Genomic DNA, 14451 nt, shown 5'->3' with positions numbered 1-14451 from the left:
AATGGGGGGGGGGGGGGCATGTTGAGTCACGTCATTTCACAAACTTACCTCCTGGAATGCAGTTGTGGCTGTAGTTGTCTTTGGTAAATGAAGTTACAGCTTCACGTAGTGGACAAACAGGGTTAGGACATCCTTCTGCACCAGCATTCAAGTACTTTTATGAAAATTTGGGTTGATTATTTTGAAAAGAGCTATAATCGACCTATTAGAAACTGTATTTTTCAAACACATGGTTTTGAATAATCAAGCCGATTTTAATATTACACCAATAATAAACCAAGTGTGCTAAATACACAATCTCATGAATTCACAAGAGTACCTACAATCTTGTCTGCTTTCAAGTTTTTTATTGTTAGCTATTCTTATACAATTTTGTACATAATATACTAATTTATACAATAATTCACATATTGACAAGTCATATTTCAATAATGAAGCCCCGCCGACTAGGCAGGCAGGCATGCTGTGCAGATGCAAAGAAACTAGCCCCCCCAAAACATCTTGTCAAATTCTGTCTTAGATTTGCTTTTTGACAGTAGATGAGAGGAAAATAAATCAGACTCTCTTTTTCTCTTAAAAAAAAACCCTCCAATGGAAAATGCCTTGGAAAAAAAAAAATGAAGCATTCAGCACTGTTAAGAGGTCACACCACACAATTCTCTCAGCAAGCAAGCACACCAAATAAACCTCCTAAAAAGTGCATCATGAGCATCAGCTGATAATACAAATCTGATATGTGACTCGATATGTTGTAAAAGTGACTCATAGCGCCTCTCTTAACTCATCTGAAAAAAACAAAACATGAATGTGCTGCTACTAGTTTGTTCACATTTTCAGTCTGAGATTTAAAGGCTTTTAAAGTCAGACGTCATCAACACTGATCAATCTGAGAGCCAATCAAATACAGACTTAAAAACCATCACAGGCTGATGTGCGAGATATATATATTTTTTTGCTGACACTTTTTTTGCCTCGTTGATAAGTGGGGACAAAAAAATCCCTGAAACCTGATCTTAAGTGAATGCTGAGCAGCAGAAAGCTAACCGGCCACAAAGCGAGTGGACATTATAATTATAATAATAATAATTAAAAAAAAAATTCTGCTATCCAATCACCTGGTTTCCACTCAACATCACAGGTGTTGCCAGTCGATGGCCACCAGCGTCTGATTGGCCTCTTGAGCGTGACCTATGACCTCGGCGATGCCGTGCTGACGCCACAGACGCTCAATCTTCCTGTAACGCTCGATGCAGAGATGGAGTGGGTTTCCCCGCCTGTGACAGATCGGCACAAAAATCGGAAGGAAATTAAATTGGACCGTGTTAGAAAAGTTTGGCCGTTTTCACTCCAATTTTTATTCTCGCTCGGTGCTTTCCAAAAGAACACAAAAGTGCTTACTTGAGGCCCTGATCTGTCTCGCCGTAGTCATCCAGGTACGGGGGAGGATAGAAGCATCCCTTTGTTTTACCTGCCACAAACAAGACCTGACTCTCTCGAACCCTGAAAAGAAAGACAAAGAGCTGCCGTTGCTCAATTTCGGCCAAAAATCAAAAACACTGAGGTGCGTTACCTGAGAAAGAGCCCGAGGCCTGCCCCACAGGTGAAGGTGTGGGCAGTGCAGGCGCCGACATCCTCACCGTCCACTTCGGTTTGACAGCAGTAACTCTGCGAGCACAGCATGGCACCGCACACCAAACACAGAGTGGGAGCGCGTGACTTGTCTCCCCCTGACCGAGGGCACCTGGACCATTTGGACAAGGCACAAGAAGATGTTACTTAGATATTGGCATCAATGAATATGGACACCCTGAGTACTGACGTAAAGCTCGACGCCTGGTTAATCAGGACGCTGTAATCTTCGGGCAGATCGATCAGTCGATTTGATTCTCGCGGGAAGCTGATAACGCCGCCCACTTGCAACGTCTGTCTGACCGATGCCTGGCAACACCAACTGCGCGCGCACAAACACAGATTAAAGTCAATATTGTGTGTGTGCGCGACTTAGTTTGAAGGTTTGGGTGGGGGGGGGGGGGCTGAAATTGTTTTATTTAAAAAATAAATAAATATGACAATAGATATTAAGTTCTACCTGTGTATGAGTGGCTCGAGCAGCGTTTGTTGGCTCTGGTAGAGCTGCAGCAGGTTGGAAGGCAGACTGAGGTAGCTACACAGCGCCTCCCATTGGCCAAGTCCTGTACCTACAACACCCACACACTCCATATGATGTCGCTGCTTGTTTGCGTTAAAAGTTCCGCGCTGATTCGCCGGCAACCAGTCAGCACGCTACCAATGAGCCGTTTTCAAAGAATCGCCACACACAAGTTCTGAACTCTTACCCAGAAGGTCAGTCGGTGGCGCTGTAGAGTTTAGGTGGTGAAAGAAGAGAGCGGCGCATCGCAGGAACGGTGAGACGCCAGCTTTCACACAACGCCACAGCTGCCAGGGAGCGACGTCGGGTAAAACACTAGACACAGAAACAGAGCGACATTTAGAGCTGCTAAATTTCAGCTGTGACTTGACCTCACCTGCCCAGGTGTTTCTTGAGTGTGTTATATAGCTGACATGTGAGCTCCTCCTCCTCTGACCCTGTGCCGTCCTGCTCCATACACAACTCCTCTACAAACGGACGGGACACAGACCACCAGGTAAATATGGATATGTAAAAATAAAACAGGATTTTAAAACGTATTGTTTTGCGAGTACCCGTGTTTGAAGTGAGAAGAACTTGAACCAGGTGAGCAAGAGTGACAAGGTGAAGGAGGTGGACGTGAGCAGAGTCGATCGCGTGTCGTCCTGACTGGTCCAGACTGTGAACGGACGTGTAGGACAAAACGCTGTAAACCTGCAAAGGATATTTATTGATTTGGATCAGGAAGTAACCAAATAATTATTTGTACTTTGCATTTTTTTCTTTTAAGACTTGTCATACAGAAGAACATATTTCAAGATGCTCTGGAATATTAAAGCGGAATAACTAACTCACCAAAAGGTGGAACATGTCAATATCCAAGATGCATGGAGTGTTTTCAACCTGAGGGTCTGGAATCAGAGCTAGAAAAGAGACAAACATACATTCAAAACGATGGCTCTTGTTGTCACCTTTGATTTGTGCCAGTGACGTTAAAATGTCTACCTGCAAACAGTCTGATGAAGTGTTTGTGGACCGCATGCAACGAAGCCGATGTCCAGCAAGCCCAACTGAACCTGGTGATGGAGCTTAAGCAGTCATCCTGTAACAGTACGCTACAATGTCATTGACTCTCGAAACGGGGTCTAAAAGGAATATATGAATTCACACTTGGCATAGCTCAGAATAATTATCTCGGGAGAGCCCAATATAAAAGACATGCCCTCAAAAATGGTCTTTTAGGAGATACCATTACCTGTCTGCAGGGTAAACTTCCAAATAAAGGCTTCTCTTCGTCCATCAGGAGACGCTCTAGAAGCAGAAGCATAGTTGGGATGACGTTGGTGAGCGTGTGCACATTGGAACTGATTTAGTGAGTGTGTGCGTGTGTGTACCAATTGCTTGGATGGTGTAGGCGCAAGTGGACCAACTCAACACGGGGACTCTGTGGTCCTGCTCGTTCGGGTTAGCTTTTAGTCCCACCTTGTAGGTTGACATACTAAACGTAGTTATCATCTCGATGATGCTGCTGGAGAAGGGGTTTCTAAAAAAAAGAGAAGGAATGACAATAAGCAGCTGCCGAATCAATAACGGAAATCAATTCTTCAATATCGATGCTAACTCACAGTGGAGTGAAATCAATTCTGAATCCTTCGGGTACTGGAGGTGCCACTTCTTCTCCAGCGTCTGAGAAAGAAAACCCACACAAACATAAATGCACGTCCAATCGACTGCACATGACATAGGACTGACCTCTTGAAGGGTTTTGATGGGCATGGTGAAGAGCGGCAATCTCCTCTTTGGTTGTCTTTAGCCAAACGGCTAGATTGGGGTGATCGACACTTAAAAGACAAATGGAAGAAAATGATCGATATTGTTCCAGCGGTTCCAACTTCGAAATTCTCACTACCATTAATCAGACTGTGAAAACACACATTCCGCAATTATCCTGCAACGTTCGTACACACACACCTTCGGTCAGGTGTTTGTGTATGTGGCAGCAGAGGGATGACAGTGTTGCTAAGGCACTCGCACAGAGGACAAAGAAACTCTCCGTTCTCCACGTCATAGCTGGTGTGCCCTCGCAAACGCTGCTGCCGTCTCTGCTCTTTCAATTGCACCGCTTCAAAGTACCTGAAAGCAAAAAAGGACTGTCAAGGAGAATCTTTCCCACCATTGAACCTGGGAGTTGATGTTCAATATTTGCAAAAGGATGGAGTCCATCTCCTCCAGGCTCTCACCTCTGCCAGCAGGTGGCATGCATGATGTGTCCACAGCTGGTAGTGTGAATACCCATTGAAAGGTCAGGATGAATGAACAAAGGGTCATGTTCTAATAAAAAAAAAAATAAAAAAAAAAAAAAAAACATTAATAAATACGGACTGAGTATGCTTATGTCTAAATTTAAAAAAACGGCAGTTAATTGCACCTGCATTGGGCAAAGCGCAGTAGCGTTTCTTGGCCATAACGGTGGAGCGCTGGACAAAAGCGGCCAACACCATTGCTCGGCCGTGACATTTGACCTCCTGCTCCTCCTGACACAAGATGCAGGTGACAAGCTGACGCCGCTCGGCTCCTCTTGCCACTCTTGTGGGGCCAACGCAGACCTGAGCGATGCAGAATGGCTCCAAACTGGAGGGACTGCAAAAAGTGAGAGGTGATGTAATTTATATTTAGCCAACAGCACCATCTAGTGATGACAAAATTAAGTGTCAAATTTGCTTCATGAAACAGTTGTATTTTTTGAATCTTTTAGATGGCACTGTTGGTTTATTAAAGGGGTTTGAGAAATGCCAAGTCAGCCTAACGTTGCCATCTAGAGGACTCAAAAAATACAGTAGCTGCTTTATGAAACACATTTGAAGCTTCATTAGACTACCTGTGGTCTGCACCGGCAGACGTGGACGCCTCAAGCTCTTCTAGACTTTGCTGGAAAAGTTCTTTGTTCTCATTGATGAAGTGTTTCTGCATCTCCGACATCTGAGCCATGATTTTTTCCCTCCGTAGCCGAGCCATCTCAGCTTTCCTCTTACGCTCTGCCTTGTCTTTGTCCCGTATCGTCTGCAGGAAGACAGCAAACACACCCATCAATTATCAAATGTATTTTAAAGGGTAAAAGCAGTTTGAGACTGACCTCTTCCGGTCCATGTCCTTGACTGACGGTAACAGTGGAGGCTGAGGAGGAACGTTCTCTAATGGTTTTGATGTTCGCCACCATCTGTACACAAATTTAAAACAAGTGTGTCAAAAAAAAAAATAGCAAGGCGGGTCCGGATGTAACGTATTGATGATCAAGCACATGTGAGCCAAGATTTTACTCAATTTTTGTACCTTTAGAATCCAGGTGATCATGTCTTTGTGGACCTCTAGATGAGGAGCATTCTGTAGACTCTCCAATAAAGCAAGAACACTTCCTGAATTACTAGGAGCATCGCCTGGACCTGCAAATAAACAAACAAGTTACAGTTCATAAACGCTAATAAGAAATCAATATGTTGCTATGGTTATCTGCACTGACGTGTGATTTTGGCGGTATATATGAAGGTGACGTCATCCTCGCCGTTGCTATTTTCCAGCTGTTGCTGCTCTTCCAGCAGAGCCATGCCTACCAAATGGAGCACCTATACAGTGGCCACAAAAAACATCTTTAGTTCTTTAGGTTGAAATGTTTATTGATTATCTCTGCGATGGAAACATTTACTATAAGCAACCCATACGATACGTTCCCTGCTTAAATGCATCTTCTCAATTTGACAACCCCAACCATCCTGCTACCACAGTGGACGGGTGTCTCACCCTCTGCAGCATGGACTCTGTCCAGCCTCCTCCTCGTGCTTCCATCGCCCACTGCAGCACAGCCCCCTCCACGGCCACCAGCACATCACACTGCAGAAGGTTGACCAGGCTAGCGAAGAGGGGGCAAAGCGATGGAGGGACTGGTGGGGCAAGGGCTGTGTGGAACATAAATACACGTTAGTACTTTTGGTTGAAGAGTTTGCCTATTAGATTTAGTTTATATGCTCTGTCCTGTGAGACACCAAAACAAGTTTATTCCCTGCTAGTCTTCACCTGGGTCCTCTCCACTCTGTCTCCTCTGCTTCCTCTGAGCCTCTTCTGCCTGCACACAAAATATGCATTAAACACACCCAAAAACTAAAATCGGCAATAACGGTAGGTATTTGTTTACCTTGGACTGGTCGGCTCTGCTGTAGTGGTAAAAGTAAAGGTTGAAGTGCTTGTTCCACTCGGGACGCAGTTCATAAAGACCACGCCCTGTCACACCTGGCTTCCTGTAAATCGAGATGATTTTAAAACACTGTAGCGTATTTTAATCCTCTTTCAAAATGAAATCAAATGAACACACTAACTTGAACGAAGCGACACTGTCAATGACGCGCTCTAGACCAGTCTCCTTGTTTCCCTGAAGAACAATTAGCAAACTTCATAAAGATCCAATATGGATGGTGGTTTAGCTTGCAAGTGTCTTACATTCTCTGGAAGAGCTTTCACCAGCTCACTATGAGCCATAGGTCTGATTGACAACTGGTGGATGATCTCTCTTCGAACCTCGTCAAATGGCTCCACCTGGCCCACGCCTGCCACGTAACGTTCACCTGACCAACACAAATCACATGAGACCGAATTTTCAATTGCTCGTCTGAGTTACAAACATGAATAAAATAAATACATTTTTAAAAGGGGGGTAAATTAAAGAAAAATGTACCAATCACAGTGATGATTAAATGTAACATCTCTTCAATCAAGGTATTGTTCTGCTGGACCAAATCCTGGGTAAAAGGGGGGGGGGGGGGGTGAATAAGCAGGCGAAAACAAGCAAATTAGAGTGTCCGAATCCAATACTAACCTTATTGGTCGGTTTATATCTCTTTCGGCAGTCTGCGAACCTAAAAATGTGGAAAAGTTCGAAACGGCTAAGAACGATCATAAGGAAGTGGTTTGGATCCATCATTGAGGCACCAACCTGTGAAAAGAGACAGCGACTAAGAAAAAAAGCATTCTGCATCCGTCAGTGGAATGATCAGATTTGGTTCGTACCTGAAGCATAATAATATCTTTGTCGAACATCTCCACTCTGCACTTAACATTGTGGTAATAATAAATCTGAAACAAAATAGACATTACATTCTAGATGTTGCATTTTCTCGCCACCGGGTTCACATCAAAGCATAGACAGTCAAACCAATACTGAAGACAAAATTTCAGCTGACCTGATTTATTAGAGAGAAGCCGTTCCTTCTCCACATCCCAGCTAGTACTTGAGCACAGAGCACCAGGCATCGCAGAGGGAGTTCAATCAGAAGTGGAGGGCTGAGTTCCCCCTGCGGGTAAGAAGACAACCAACAGTGAGATCAAGTTAAAAAAAAAAGGAAGTTTTGGCCTCTCTATACTAAAAAATGCTCACATATGCAATGGTAACGCACACAAAAATTGTTACCAACCAATGGGAGTTGTTCAGGTAGGCGAGCTGCAACATCTGTTCTGCTGAGCAGAACATGAAGACCTAGAGAAGAACCACAATCTTTACGTAAAATATTGAAGGACAAAATATTCTGTGCAGGTTTCAGGCAATACGGTAAGAGTCCACTCAGATAAAAAAAAAATAAAAAAATGTGTGCATTGATTTACCTGCAAGTAGTCTGCAGACAGGCAGGTGGATGGACACTTTGTCTTGAGACACCTGGTACATAAATGTCTCCACGCAGTGACCAGCCAGACTCAAGCTTATTGGTTGTTCACCATCTGGAAGGCCACTGTGGCACTGGCTGACTGCACTCAAACACTTCCTGTAGGCTTCGATCAGTACACGCTCCTGCCGCATGATAAGGAAAGAACGATGAATACAGAATATTTTCACATTGCGGTGACAAGACCAAAATATTCAAATGTGTGTGTGTGTCTTGTGCGATGTCTCACATCAGTAGAGCACCACTCCTGGATCATGGATATGATATGCGTTAATTTCATCTGTAGGGTGAATGCCGCCTCCCACTCTGGTTCCATCTCGATGTGTTGCCCCACTTGCCGAACCACCGGGTCCATGCCCTGAAAGATGGAGAGAATCGATAAGGTTCTGTATTCTGTGCATGTGTCTGAATAGCTGTGCCTACCTGCATACACTTAAGGAGCTCCAGAAAAGCGTCCAAACCTTCCAGAAACTTCTCTCTGAGCTCATCGCTCCATTCGGAGGGTCGACTGATTAAGACATACCTGGACACATGCAAAATGGTTGCAGTTTGGTGCATCGCTGGCCTAACGGTGTCTAAAAAGTCTACAAGTATTTGTTGTATGCATCTTTTGACAAATAATCATCCAGTCATCACATACAGTAAATGGCATATATGTTATTGAGTTGACTACTTGAGGTCTCCAATGAGGCTCTGGACTCGTCCAAACTTGAAGGCCTGCTGGGCGGTGTAGCGGTCAAATTGAAAGCGTCCCTGCAGATCTCTGTGACGGAGATGATCTACAAACGTTCTGATGATGGTCGTCATCAGGTTCTCCTTCACCATCAACATCCGAGCCTGAAATAAATCACACGTATACATTACGCAACATTCCTGCCTTTGACCTTTTCTTGACATCGCAGGGAACATATGAGGCAATAGGGGTGTGTCGGCAAAAAGGAGAACTCACCATTGTTGGCACGGTGAAGAGCTGTACAGACAGTGAGGTCACTGACACCACCCTCTCGTGGTCATCTTCCATGAAATCTGTCTGGAGGCGTCTGTAGTTCTTGGCAAACTGGATAGCAAAGACTTTCTTGTACTTTAAATCCATGAGGAGGCTGTTCATCAACAGCTGGTGGTAGATGTTCCTTGCTCCTTCACAGTGGGTGGAAAAACAACAGTTCACCAAAATCATACGTGGGAGAGAATCAAAGACTGGAGCAAATGAGAAATTGCTTAATATCACACCTTTCCACATCTTGGAGTCGTTGAGCATTAAGCGGTCAACGAGTGATGAGTTTTCTCCTTCTGGACCTTCCTCAAGTCCCACCTGACACAATATCCTCCTCAAGCCATCTGAAAGAAGGACACAAAGCAATAAATAGGTTTACTTCCAACAAGTGTAAAGACGCAGTTGAAATTAAAACGTACCTGAGTATTGAATAATTTGTCCCAACCAGCTCAGAGCTTTCAGAGCAAAACACTGATGGGCAACAACAGATGAGTGCATCACCTCAACTCGGAGAGGCTTCGACTGGCGGCTGGTGTTCCTCTGTGGATGAACAATCAAGCATAAACAGTAAGAGGTATATTTGCAGAAGAGAAATAAGAAGCCAAAAGAATAAAAAACCCACCACTATAACAGTCTTGGCTTGTTCACAAAACTGAAAGTCCCCATATCGAACAGACTTCCTACCCTGTGAAAGAACATAAAGTCCAATTTACCACCAATTGGCCTCACTGATCTTTTTATTGATATGAATAACCAGTACACACAATTGATAAAGTTTCTCTGTAATGCTAACTTGTAATTAAAAGTGAATTTCAGTTGCGAGGGTGTGTTACCAGAAAACAAGAAGCTGGAGGCAAGCGAAAGGAAAACAATACTGACGTCTCTGTCCACAGTGGTGGCAAAGCTGACGGCTTCTTTCTGGCTGCAGTTGACAGCCTTCTGCAGGGTGTAGATCACTTGTTCATAGGTGTGGACTTCGTCATTGAATAGCATGCAGTAGTAGTTGTCTCCTCTTTCACTGGACAAAAAAAAAAACCCACAAACAAAGGTGGAGGATAAAAATGACACTGCACTTTGTAGTTTCAAAGCAGTTTACAGGGGGCGCTTGTGACATTACATACGGTGGTTCGAGGCCCGCGGGAAGCTGATCTTCTTGTGTCCAAGTCAGCATGTCCACAGCATACTTGAGGATGATGGAAAAAATGTTGTAACTGCGGACCACCATGTCAGCCGGAAGCTGGGCTGAAGGGTCCTGTGGGTATTGGTCTCGTGTCAATTGAAATCATTTTATGACGGCCCACGTGGGGAGGGAAACGGTAGCTTAGACACACCTTCTCTGAGTCTTTGTTGGTGCTCGGTGTATGTTTCTGGCAGTAAGGACCCTTCTTCCAGGCTTCAGTGTCCCCGCAGTCACAGAAGCCCCCGCCACCGGACGTGGTCATCTGAATACACACATACAGTCGGGTGTGTCACCTCCAGATGACAAGCTGCTGTCGGTTTCAGGGTTGGTTATGGCAAGCAAGGTCCCTGACCTATATTGACATGAACTGGTGCTCCAATGACAGGAAGACAGACTCATCATAATTATCAAGCGCCTGAACAGGAAAGTGCAGCCATTACCTTCCGACACATATACCCGTCACACCTAGAGACTATGACATCATCCACAACAGACGAACAGCAGGCGTGACAGAGTGTCGGCGGGATGCTCGGCGTCGTGTGTCACATTCAGCTTCTGCTAAGGCTGACACACCTGTTCAATTTGCAAAAGCCTTCAAGCGGATTTCTGTCGATACGTTTACATATTTACATCCCTGTGCGTATTCTGTCGTGTCATTTCCCAAGTATTGTATACTCACTCTGTATCGGTGATCTTTATGAACGCTGCCAAGGAAACACTGCATGCACAAAACACAAGTGGGGTCGGCTGCACAGTCCCTGAAGTAAACACATACAAAACATAACATTGTTAAAATCATTGGTTCCCACCGCTACATGTTAGCGTGCAACCCTCGATGGTGCTTTACAGCGCATTCCCTTGATTGGTTAACAGAGAATTGTCACCTCTGTGCAAAAGTGCAGCTCAACCACGGTGGTTGCGGCACGTCAAGAATGCTTGCACATTCATAACTTGTAGGTGGCGTGTGCATGTTTGTCGCCTTAAAGCGTAACTTGTACGACTTGTCTGGATTTTACCTGCAGGAATAGGTGGGCTCTCCAACCTTGAAGACGTGCCCGCACAGTGGTGATGGCTGATTGTTTTCCTGCAGTTGAGGGAGGCCTACAGCTGGATCCTCGCCCAGAAGCAGCCACTCCAAAGGAGCCAGGAGAAGCAGCTGACATGCCAGTTCTTCCCTCTGCTCCTCTCTCTGCTCCTCACGACTACTGCAGCCACTGGGGCCCAAGCAAAGGATTCTGGGTACATTTTCTGCCAAGTGGCGATAGATTTCCACCTGTAGATTTGTTTCTGCCAACCACCGCTGAAAAAAAAAAGATTTTCAAAAGTGCTAATTTAGTGTCCAAACAGTACATACAACATAGAATTTGGAAATGAAATATAGTACTGCAATGCATATATGCTGTTTTACTACCAACTACTCACTTACAATGCGTATGAAACGAAAACGACAAGAACTTTTGGTTTCTTATTTTACTAACCACTAAATAGATAAGAAATTAAAGTTTGGAAGCAGCAAGGTAGGTGGTCTTTCTTTCTACTATATTGTTGGCATACATCCAGTCAATTTAGACTGACTCATCAAAAAAAAAAGCTCTTTATTTGCAGGGATTTGACCTGGAAAGGCTTTTGCAGAGACCAAGTTCCATCATGTTGTTTCATTTTTGTCTATCTTTCTCAGTTACCAGTTTACTTGTGATTTATGACACTTGGAAAGTGATAACGTGTACAATTTTGCCAACATGTAAGCAGGATTGAATTGGTCAAATAAGACATGTTACCATCAAGTGACACATTAAGTATAAACTAAAGACGATTAAACAAATCAGTCACTGTGGTTAAAGTAGTTAAAATACGTGCAATTGTGCTGTTTAAAACGGTTTAGACGCAAGTGATCTATCGACAGTTTGTGTTTCTCTTATACGTTTAGGTTGACACAATGACGTGCTGTTTTGACAGGCTTCACCTGACATCCAGATGTTGTATACAAGTCACTGCGAGAAGCTAATATTAGCATTAGCAATCGGTAACCTAGTGATCGGCACATTAATCCCGCAAACAACACATTAATCAGTTGAGAGTGACGCAACAGCGGAAAGGCCCGACAGCTGACAGCTGCTATAGACGCTTACCGACGCGGTGTCTTTAGCAGAGAAATTCAAGAATTCCGAGCATAGATCGGACATTAGGGCTCTTCTGTCGGGCTCTGCCTCAGCCATCTTTCCTCCCACAGTTCTGTGGCGAAGACGAAGAACCCGGAAGCGGAAATATTTCGTAGGCGTGGGGCGGAGCCATGTCGTCGAAAATAAATCACTCAAGCAGAAAATAAATTCTGATCACAAAATAACAATAATAATATATTTTAAATATTTTAATGATGTTATTTAAATAATATTTTAAACAATATTTTAAATATTTTAATGATGTTAGTTATCCTGACTGGGTGCTGCCCCTTTTTCTGCATGGCAATGAATAAACACAGGATTTGCTGGGTTGTGTGTGCTTGGCTTTTTATTTTCAAACTTGACATGAGCATTTATTGTGACCTAATACACAGTTGTGACAGCTGGAAAATAGACTTTAGTGGTGGTCGAACATCTTGCTATAAAAGAAAATCAGCACACACACATGCATTCAAGTGGTCAGCCAGTCCCACTCTAACTTTTGACCAGTGGAATTCTGACACATTAGCGTCTTTTAATAATCATTAGCCAAACTGGTGTATCTCAATCGCTTTCTGCACTGTGAGGGTCTTAAAGATCCAGCTTTTCCACTTGTTCAAGGAGCTCCTCAATAGTGGGGGTCATCTTCACCTCTTGCTCAGCTTGCAACTGATCCTCCAGAGCTTTTAGAGTATCTCGTGTCTCCGGACTCTCCGCTTTGAATTTGCTAAGATGGGAGGACATTTCTTTATTCTGTGCCACGAGGGAGGAATTTTCTTTTTTCAGGTTTTTAATGATGTCATCCTTTTCCGATATGGCCTGCTCCATGTGCCAGCGCATGTACTGCATCTCGCTTTGAAAATAGCAAACAGTATCCACATTGTGCTCGTGCATACTTTCCAACTCGATGCAAAAATTGGCAGCCATTTCATCCATGTACAATTGCATGCCCACCAACTGAGTTTGAAATTGGGCAGCAGTCTCTTGCTCTCGGATCGCCCACCACTGTTGCCACTGTTCATTTACGACGGCAATGAGGTTTTCCGAGTTGGACTCGTTCGGCTTCTTCAGGGCTCTCAGGAGCCGCTGCCTTTCGTGATCGTGTCGGTGATGCTGCAGCACCAGCTGCTCTCTGAGGGCTGCGTTTTCTGCAGCCAGCTCGCCGTTTGAGTACTGGCAAAGGATGAGGCCATTCTCCGAGGGGTGGCGGTAACTTCCCCCTGGGTTCATTCCGGGGTGCAATTGATGGTATGGCTGGTTTGGGGGAGAGAGATATAAAACGGTTAATACTTTGGATATACACAACATTATAGCAAACCCCCATTTGAGACAACAATGAGACCAGGAGAAATTATTTCAGACCTTTGTGTTGTTGTGGCTGTATTTAGAATTAGCCAGTCACATTCTAACTTGTTAAAATGAGTGTCAACACATCATATGAACAGTCCAAAATAGCAAGTTAGTGTTAGTTAGCACTCCCAAGTTTTGTGCTTTGGCAACAGCAAAACAAAGCAACAAAGCGCTTTACATAACACATGAAACACAAAAAAACTAAATGATTTTCTCCATTCCTTAAGTATAGCCAAGATAAAAGCGAAAACAAGAAAGCTACAAAAAAGTAACGAAAAGCCTAATAAAATATCTGAAATTTATTTGGGTTGAATCACACACACTAAATTAATAACTACCCGACTATATATTTTGAATAATTTTTCATTTCTTTTTAACTTCATTTAACAAGTAATTGAAAATTTAATTTTGTTCAAATAAGATAAGCGACAGAAAATAAAATGACTACCAAACACCTTACCGCACTAAGATATAAACTCACCCTGTTTGAGAAGCTCCCTCTCGAGAAATGTGAAAATTGCTTTTTATAATTGTTTCCCAAGCTTCTTTTCTTTGTGTTTCCTGAGGAACTTTTCTCCATGTTAATGACTGCTGCAAGTTCTCAGGATGAAAATGGCTCTTAATGGTCTCTTATTGGATTTCTTCCAATGTCTGAGTGTCTCAGCTCTAAATGAACATGCACTTAAGTGCATAGAAATTGACACTGAAGGGACATGCAGTGATTGGGAAATAAAGCCGCAAAAGATAAAAGATGTCAAATCACAAAGCGGAAGGAGGAGGACAGAAGCTTTGAAATCGTGGGGGAGTGGCCAAGATGCTAAAATCTACTGCAATGTATTGCAAAAACAAAGCCAGACAGTGATATGTAATCCCACAAACATGCATGTTGTCAAATTAAAATGTGTAAAAAACGAACACTACAAAGAAAATCCACA

At 43.7% G+C, this 14451-nt stretch overlaps 2 protein-coding genes across 3 annotated transcripts; both read right to left on the bottom strand.

Annotated features, from left to right (window-relative positions):
- Nucleotides 1-248: 248 nt before the first annotated feature.
- On the bottom strand, nt 249-12273 carry ubr2 (ubiquitin protein ligase E3 component n-recognin 2). Of its 2 annotated transcripts, none has more exons than XM_085939354.1 (45): nt 12137-12261; nt 11024-11307; nt 10687-10765; nt 10159-10269; nt 9949-10079; nt 9707-9845; nt 9450-9512; nt 9247-9367; nt 9064-9171; nt 8783-8970; nt 8507-8670; nt 8257-8356; nt 8063-8191; nt 7775-7958; nt 7570-7649; nt 7357-7467; nt 7184-7249; nt 6993-7109; nt 6852-6915; nt 6617-6741; nt 6496-6548; nt 6315-6417; nt 6197-6245; nt 5924-6078; nt 5646-5748; nt 5459-5568; nt 5262-5345; nt 5007-5188; nt 4557-4768; nt 4369-4459; nt 4100-4261; nt 3881-3969; nt 3754-3814; nt 3523-3671; nt 3384-3439; nt 3134-3230; nt 2984-3051; nt 2704-2842; nt 2526-2616; nt 2337-2464; nt 2090-2198; nt 1820-1951; nt 1571-1741; nt 1399-1500; nt 249-1274 (listed from the first exon to the last, which is right to left on the bottom strand). In XM_085939354.1, exons 1-45 carry the CDS (start codon nt 12221-12223, stop codon nt 1133-1135), a joined length of 5289 nt encoding a protein of 1762 aa, XP_085795480.1. In that variant the 5' UTR covers nt 12224-12261; the 3' UTR covers nt 249-1132. The 2 variants fall into 2 exon arrangements, with proteins under 2 accessions (XP_085795480.1, XP_085795479.1); XM_085939353.1 differs by having other exon boundaries at nt 251-1274; nt 7588-7649; nt 12137-12273.
- A 230-nt stretch (nt 12274-12503) lies between these two features.
- LOC147041806 (uncharacterized) lies at nt 12504-14236 on the bottom strand. Its single transcript, XM_085939385.1, has 2 exons — nt 13998-14236; nt 12504-13420 (listed from the first exon to the last, which is right to left on the bottom strand). The coding sequence occupies exons 1-2, from the start codon at nt 14094-14096 to the stop codon at nt 12758-12760; spliced, it is 762 nt and encodes a 253-aa protein (XP_085795511.1). The 5' UTR covers nt 14097-14236; the 3' UTR covers nt 12504-12757.
- Nucleotides 14237-14451: the final 215 nt, after the last annotated feature.

Source organism: Syngnathus leptorhynchus, chromosome 19 (genome assembly GCF_054491065.1).
Source record: "Syngnathus leptorhynchus isolate UIUO chromosome 19, UIUO_Slep, whole genome shotgun sequence".
Taxonomy (NCBI): domain Eukaryota; kingdom Metazoa; phylum Chordata; class Actinopteri; order Syngnathiformes; family Syngnathidae; genus Syngnathus; species Syngnathus leptorhynchus.
Note: the sequence above shows the minus strand (reverse complement) of the source record. Positions and strands in the feature narration are given on the sequence as shown.